The 7,588-nt window shown below is 55.9% G+C and overlaps 2 protein-coding genes across 2 annotated transcripts; both read right to left on the reverse strand.

The window, feature by feature from the left end:
- On the reverse strand, positions 1–3,276 carry SPEF1 (sperm flagellar 1). Its single transcript, XM_011975032.1, has 7 exons — positions 2,990–3,276; positions 1,514–1,625; positions 992–1,148; positions 748–787; positions 543–603; positions 225–348; positions 1–123 (listed from the first exon to the last, which is right to left on the reverse strand). Exons 1-7 carry the CDS (start codon positions 3,096–3,098, stop codon positions 16–18), a joined length of 711 nt encoding a protein of 236 aa, XP_011830422.1. The 5' UTR covers positions 3,099–3,276; the 3' UTR covers positions 1–15.
- Positions 3,277–5,671: 2,395 nt separating this feature from the next.
- On the reverse strand, positions 5,672–7,582 carry CENPB (centromere protein B, 80kDa). The gene is made up of 2 exons (XM_011975043.1): positions 6,025–7,582; positions 5,672–5,951 (listed from the first exon to the last, which is right to left on the reverse strand). Exon 1 carries the CDS (start codon positions 7,465–7,467, stop codon positions 6,505–6,507), a length of 963 nt encoding a protein of 320 aa, XP_011830433.1. The 5' UTR covers positions 7,468–7,582; the 3' UTR covers positions 5,672–5,951; positions 6,025–6,504.
- Positions 7,583–7,588: the final 6 nt, after the last annotated feature.

A 7,588-nucleotide genomic window follows, 5' to 3' on the forward strand; every position in this document is an offset into this window, starting at 1 on the left:
GGCCCGGGCAGCCGCTCACCGCTGCTTCCGCTCCGCCTGCTGGAGCCGCCGGGAGAGGTCTTCGATCCGCACGTTCTTGAGCTGGAGCAGGTGCTCCAGGCGCCTTACCTTCATCTGCAGGACCTAAGCCGCGCCGCACAAGGGTCAAGTCCCGCGGCCTGCTCCCTCCTACCTGGCCTCTGCTAGCCACGACCCCCCACCCGCAGCCTTCCTAGACCCCTCACCTGCACGGTCTCCTGCGAGGCCAACAGCTCCTGCTCCTTTTCAGCGATCTGGAGGACGAAGCTCGGGTCGCCCTGCAACGCCTGGTTATACGCCGGAGGCCGAGGCGCCGGCGGCCGTACCCCGCTGGGGTGGGAAGCAGCTTAGCCGAGGCTTGGACCTCGGGCCCTACACTCACCCTTCCAGTGCCCTCGACCAGGCCTTCCCTTCTCCCCCTCTAGCCCCTTTCGTGCCTCAAGCTCAGCCTACCCTGCCCCCCAACCCCAGCTGTGTGCAGAGATCACCAGCCTGATGAAGTCAGGAACTCCCAGCTTCTTTACCTGAGCTGACCCTCTCCCTGGGGGTCCAGGGCACCTTCACCTCGGGCCTTCTGGGATAAACCTGAGACAAGGCAAGTGGAGGAATGACTGTGCTGGAGTCTCACTTTCCTGCTTCCCCCGCCCCAGTTCCACTCTCACAAGCGACAGGAAGAAGAACAGAAGGAAAGCTCCACTGGGGAGGAAGAAATGGAAAAGGCCACCTTACCCACATCCATGTAGCCACTGCCATCCTGGGGAGCCAGCTCCTGAAAGAACCCCGGGGTCCGCTGTGAGCCCAGGCTCAGTCATCCCCAAGGAGCCCTATGTCCCTTCCACCGGCCCCCAGGCCAGACTCTATTAGCCAAGCACCCCTCCCCCACACTTATCACCCAGGCTGGCCTTTCTGTGGTCGGGGGAGTGCCCCCCACCCAGCCCCCAGAGCAGTGGGAGAAGCTCGAGCGGGGTGGCACCTGTAAGGAGCCAGTGCCCTGCTTCCTGCGCCTCTGCCTCTCCTCCAGGCGCTGCCTCAGCGGTATAAGCACCAGCTCCACCACACCTGGGGCGCACTCTGCGATCTTGCGCATCACGTCATCCGGTACTGAAAAGTTCAGCCTCTTCAGCACCTTCCTGAGGGGTAGACACAGGGATAGCGGATTGGGTCCTGGGGAAATGAAGCGAGGGGACGGGGGGAGAGGGAAGGGGGCATGGTGGTTGCAGTTCTGAGTGCACAGCCCTGGGGGAGTGGAAGGGCATCGCATCTGAGCTTCCTTGTGTGGGTGTCCCGAGGTTCCTTGCCTCCTTCCGAATAGAATAGTCTTTTCATTTTGTAATCGGACGAATTCTGTCTGCGTTGACCCTCCCCACCCTGCCACCAAAACAGTCTCAGCCTGGGCAACCAAGACCATAGGAGATGATGGGGCTGGGGTAGTCCTTCCTGGGAACCCAGGGTGGGGGCTAGAGATTCCCACTCCTGAACCCAGGTATTCTGTTACCTGTTCAGATGACTCCAGTTGCTGAGTTTCTGCTGGAGAGAGTTGGCAGGGACATAATTGTGCATCTCCACCATCTTGGGGAAGTAAAACTTGATGACCTCTGCAACTAGGACTGAGGGAGAGGGGAGCAGATATGGAAGGTGGGGGCATGGGTAAGGAAGGAAGAGGGGAGAGAAGGTGGGTGGGAGAATCAGGCATGGCAGAGCAGTGGAACCCAATGGAGGGGTGGAGATGCAGAAAGGGGAAGGATAAGGAGGGAGACAAAAACATTAAGATTAGTCATAGGTAGAGGAGACTAAGTCTCCAGCATACCTCAGAGGTATGCATCCCTTCCCCATGAATTTAGGAACGGGAATACTGAGTCCCTGGTCCTCTAGTAGAGAATGAGTCAGCCAGCACAGTGGCTCACACCTATAATCCCAACATTTTGGGAGGCTGAGGCAGGCGTATCACCCGAAGCCAGGAGTTCGAGAACAGCCTGGCCAACATGGTGAAACCCCATCTCTACTAAAAATACAATAATTAGCTGGGTGTGGTGGTGCATGTAATCCCAGCTACTTGGGTGGCTGAGGCAGAAGAATCGCTTGAACTTAGAAGGTGGAGGTTGCAGTGAGCTGAGATCATGCCATTGCACTCCAGCCTGGGCAACAAGAAAAAAAAAAAAGAGAGAGAGAGAGAAAACAAGTCTCCAAGAGAGGCTTTCAGGAGCCCAGGGAATTCACATGGATGCATGATACACACACACACACTCCAACACCACAGTTTCAGGAGAGTAAAAGAGTCACATAAGCAGAGACACATGTGATAAGATCTCTCTACATATAGATACATAGGGCAGAATGTGTAGACACATAGAACAAATACATGCTAGGCACACATGTAAAACACACATAAACAGAAGCACAAAAAGCCACATATGCACACAGCCTCCCCAAATATAGAGATGCACAGAAGTACTTGACATGAGATGACAGGTAAGTATTTGTGTCACTGAGACCCCAGGAGACATTCCTAGAAACACAAACACCTTCACAAGCACAAAGAAACACAAGCACACAAACCCCCACAAATACAGGACTAAACATGTCAACACACATATGAACACACACATATGAACACACACATACTCAGACTCCCACAAGACAAATATAGAACACATAGCAATGAGTGAGCACATACAGAAATGCACAAATAAATATGCAGACACATATCTTAATCACTAATGTCCCTGGAGGGAGTTAGAGGCACATCCCCCCCCCCTTGCACGCAGGATAGAACATGTAGACATACATATATGGGCACACATCGTTCACACACAGATGCAAATAGAAAACAAGCACACACGTCTACAATTTGAAGTTCCAGGAGACAGATTCCTCCCCACCCCTACACGCACACAAACACAAAGAGTTTGCACAGAGACCCATCACACACGAACATACAGGACAGAACATGCAGACACACAGGGGCACACACCTCCATCACTAAAGTCCCGGGAGAGGTTTCGCTTGGGCCGGGACAGAGGTATGTTGTCTACCCACAGGTACAGCTGGTGCAGCGCCTCCTCGTCCACGCTGCTCGCCATTGGCGTCCTCAAGGCCTGGCCGCCCCAGCGGTGCCGGGTCCAGCCCCAGCCTCACGACCCTTCAGGCGCTTCCTTTCTTGCCACTGCAGAAGCCCGTAACTGCCTCTGCCTGCCTAATCCAGAGACTCACGTCCCAGCTGGGAGCGGCCATATTGTTTTCTGAAACCATGGAAACCATCCCCTGCCTCGCCTGGGAGCAAAGACTTCTGGGAGTTGTAGTTTTATCCCCTCCCCGCTACCTCCTCTCAGGCCCGAGCTTTGAAAAGGCGGTTAGCTGTCCTTTTCTTCTTCCCAAGAAAGCATCACTTCTGTGCCCACGCCACCTGCTGACCAGTCACTCACCCACTTTGGGACCAGCCAAAGCCAATCAGGCCCTCAGAATTCCTGCATCTGCACACCTAGGGTGGGGATTCCCCTTCTTGGCCCTTTAGCCCTTTAGTCCCAAATGAAGGGAGCACTCCAGTGTTTGTCAGCTTTATTTGGGGGTGCACTGTTGATAATCTGCCACTCAACTGGATTGCGTGGTACAACTGCTTCCTGCTTCGTCCCTCTTCAAAACTCTATGGTCATGGGGTCATCGCCACTCGCCCTTCCCAGCAGTGTTCTAGTGGGGTATTTAATAGGTAACCCAGACTCCCAGGGAGAACACCAGAGTTCAAGGCCAGTACCTTGGGCAGGTCATTTAACTTCTTAACTCCATTTCCTCCTTTGTGAAATGACGATGGTTCTCACTTATTTGTCCCAAACCCCTCATCTCCCGTCAATGAGCTAGCTATTCTTCCATGGATTAGAAATTCATTTCAGGCAGGGCACAGTGGCTCACGCCTGTAATCCCAGCACTTTGGGAGGCCGAGGTGAGCAGATCACCTGAGCTCAGTAGTTCGAGACCAGCCTTGCCAACATGGCAAAACCCCGTCTCTACTAAAAATGCAAAAAAGTTAGCCAGGTGTGGTGGCGGGTGCCTGTAATCCCAGCCACTGAGGAGGCTGAGGCAAGAGAACCGCCTGAACCCGGGAGACAAAGGTTGCAGTGAGCTGAGATCGTGCTATTGCACTCCAGCCTAGGTGACAGAGCGGGACTCCATCTCAAAAAAAAAAAAAAAAAGAAAGAAAGAAAGAAAATTCATTGCAGTACCCAGTTCCATTCCAAAACAGCACTACCCTTAGGAGGGTTAGGAATATGGGTCCCTCCTTAGTGAAGAGGTACTTCTAGAGTCAGGATGGGAAAACAGCTTGACTAACCGCGTGGCCTTGGGCACCTGATCAGACCTCTGCCTGGTTTCTCTTGGCTTTACCTACCTTATAGGGGCTTTGTGAGCATCTAAAGCATTTAGCACAGAACAGGGCCCCTATTAGTATCAGCTGGTACTATCATTAATGAGACAGTCTCAGTTCCAGCAAGAAGTGTTCTTTTTCACAGGAGACAAATGGAAGTAATTCGCCTTGTTGGAACCTGCGGTGAGGGAGCTGGGTTAAACAGGAGCACCTGGGCAAGCAGGCTATGCTCCCTCCTGCTCACTCCAGAGCAGGTGGGGCTTACTTGTAGCTTTCTGGTCTCCAACTCCAGGGTTCAGATTTGGGGTGGGAAGGTGGTGGCAAGGGGGATCCCAACTACTTTTTGTTGTCACTTCAAAGTCCTCAAGGCCTGGAGGGGATTCCTGAATGCCAGAAGTGCAGGCCAAGAGTGGAAGTCACACCCATTTCTAGTTTTAAAGTCATATATAGTGGTGTTGATTTTCCACAAGGGGCAATAACCAGGGCATGCCAGGGACAAGAGATGAACTGGATACTCCCCCATTAACATTCCCAGTGTTGGAGGAGAAACTTGGTGGTGAGGGCAGGCTGGGGCTGGGAAGGAAACACAGAAGTGATGTGCCAGCCTCAGGTGAGGTGGGAAAACCGGTTTGGGGCCCAGAGCTGCCAGCCTTGCTTAAGCCCAGGCCCTTCCCCGGTTGGAACCGCTGGGGCCTCAGTGAGGAAGGGGTAGGGAGGGGCTGGCTCTGAAAGGAAAAATGGTAGGATCAGCAAAGGGACCTGACCTCACCTTTGTACTGGGGCCCCCCTGGAAGGCACTGCACAGGGAGTGACCAACTCATTCTCTGCCTCTTGGGGGTGCAATCTGTTCCTAGCAATTTCACCTTCCTCCTGCCACTGTGCCCAGAGGTGGCCACCAGGCTTGGAGATGCCAATCACTGAAAGGCCTAAAGGGCTCTCTCTTAAGGCACCAAAGGTAAACCAAAGGTGCCCTATATGCCCCTCCAAACTCCAATCTGGACCCCAGAAGCTGCCCCAACACTCCTTTCTGTCCTGACTTCACTCCTGCAAAGGCCTTCAAACCAGCCTCCGTAGGCCTAGTCCCCATGTGCATATGGATTTGCCCCCAGAGACTAATGGCTCCCTTCCTCCTGCCCCAGCCAAGTGATCCCAAGCTTGAGGTCTCCTCCTGCCCCTCTTCGGGTCAGGGCCACCCTCTCAACACTTGCCTCCATGTCCCACCAAAGCAAGGACCAAAGGAAGCCAGGACAAATATGTCCCCCAAGACAGACGCAAGCCCAGACCATGAAGGATGCACCCTTGGCTGTTAAAATGTTCACCCCCACAAAAGGGGAGTGGACAGATTTATTGAAATCAAACTGGGAAAGGAGCAGCTGGATGGCTGGACTCTGGGCCCAGCCCCAGGCCCCTCTGCCCAGGATGGGACCCTGCCAGAGAGGGAAGAGAGGCATGGGGCCTGCAGCTGCCCACAAAAGGGAAGCGCCCATTGTCACTCCCATGGTGGGGGACCTCTTGGAAACCTCCAATCTGGAGAGAAAACCAAGGGCCAAAGTCACATGGACAGGGCCAGAGAAAGGGACTGGGGAGGTGGAAAGCAGGCAGAAGCAGGCTCAGGAGCCCGTGGTGAGTTAAACTGTGCTTCTCGAGGTGGCCCGGGGGGTGGGGGTAGGGGCTGCCAGCCTTGCAGGGGGCCTAGGCTGGACCTTCCTCTGGAGCCCTTCCCAGAATGGCTTTGGGGTCCCCTCCGCACCAAAGACCTGGTGGCAGAGGGGAGAGGCACTCTCCGGCCGGGAACCTCCAGGGCCCACCCCTGGCTGCTGCTGTGGTTAGTCCACTGAGGGCACGGTGTGGTAGCACCGGACAGCTCCCCACCCACCCCACCTGGTCCCCTGAGCCCAGGGCCAAATGGGAAGGAAAGAGGATTCTGAGAAAGAGGCAATAAGCAGGCAGTGAGGCTGAACTCAGCCCCCGGCCCGGCCGAGGTGACCAGGCCTGTTGCAGGGCCAGGGGAAGCATTACTAAAGGATCTGGGGCTCCACACTCTGGCTCCATGCACAGCGGGTGCCCAGAGAGTCCTCTGCCCTGGGGTGGTGCTGCCAATCTAGGTTGGGGGCACAGCTAGGTCCAGTGACTCAGCTTTGATGTCCAAGACCCCGAACTCCCGCCTGCCTGGCATGGTTCTTCCTGGTCACGTGAACCAGATCGTGTTCCAAGTGGAGGATGTGGCTCTGCACGCGGTCGTCAATGGGGAAGGAGGTCAGGTACCTCTTGACCATGGCGAAGTAAGCCATGGCCTCCCCAAAGCTGGGTACAGGCACCTCATCACCATCCTCCTCATCATCATCGTCATCTTCATCTTCATCATCCTCTTCCTCATCGTCCTCCTCTTCCTCACTGTCCGAATCAGAGTCCTCCCCACCTTCCAGGAAATGCAGAGTAGGGCACTGGGCCTCCTCCTGGGTACCATAACCCCCGAAGCTGCCACCGGCCTCCACTACTCCCTGGGCCCAGTCCTCAGCCTCCAAGCCCTCAGAGGAGCTCTCCTCATCTTCCTCCTCTTCTTCATCACTGTCATCAACATCACCCTCCTCCTCTACCTCCTCTTCCTCCCCCAATTCCTCTCCTTCCCCTGCTTCCTCCTCCTCCTCCTCTCCTTCCTCCTCCTCTTCCTCTCCTTCACCCTCCTCCTCCTCCTCCTCTTCTTCTTCCTCCTCCTCCTCTTCCTCTTCCTCCCCCTCGCTCTTGAGGGAAGTGGTGATGGTGGCATTAGGGCCACCCCCAAAGCCAGCCTCACGAAAGCAGGCGGCTATGTCCGAAGGCTCCACTGCCTGCCAGGCGGCAGCCACAAAGTGCAGGGCCTCCGTGAGACCCAGCTGCAGGCCTGAGCGATCCTGGCCCTCTAGCGCGGCCATGGCCTTGAGCAGCATGGCCTGGCGGTAGTGGCCCTTCACCTGCTGGACCACTCCCCTCTCCAACGGATGCACGGTGCCCGGCGGGAAGAAGGCCAGCTGCACATGCCGCAGGCCCGAGGTGTCCAAGGACTGAGCAGCCAAGCGGCCGGCCAGCAGTAGGACCCGGCGAGACTCTGCAGCCATTCGGGTGTCCAGGGCCTTCAAGTACTTGGCCAGGGCCTGGGTAGTGACACCACCCTTGGAGTTGGCGGTGTAGTCGCAGGGCAGGCCGGCTTGGCCTGCGCGGGGCTTCGCCGACTTGCCG

Source organism: Mandrillus leucophaeus, unplaced genomic scaffold (assembly GCF_000951045.1).
Source record: "Mandrillus leucophaeus isolate KB7577 unplaced genomic scaffold, Mleu.le_1.0 Scaffold101, whole genome shotgun sequence".
In the NCBI taxonomy this organism is placed as follows: Eukaryota; Metazoa; Chordata; class Mammalia; order Primates; family Cercopithecidae; genus Mandrillus; species Mandrillus leucophaeus.

Bases quoted from the DNA above. Each gene is read 5' to 3' on its own strand.
- SPEF1 (XM_011975032.1), bottom strand. From the start codon at position 3,098: ATGGCGAGCAGCGTGGACGAGGAGGCGCTGCACCAGCTGTACCTGTGG. The intron at 788-991 runs GTGCCACCCCGC...GGGTTCTTTCAG, and splicing joins AGGGCACTGGCTCCTTACAG to GAGCTGGCTCCCCAGGATGG. The intron at 604-747 runs GTAAGGTGGCCT...GCCTTGTCTCAG, and splicing joins CAGTGGCTACATGGATGTGG to GTTTATCCCAGAAGGCCCGA.
- CENPB (XM_011975043.1), bottom strand. From the start codon at position 7,467: ATGGCTGCAGAGTCTCGCCGGGTCCTACTGCTGGCCGGCCGCTTGGCT.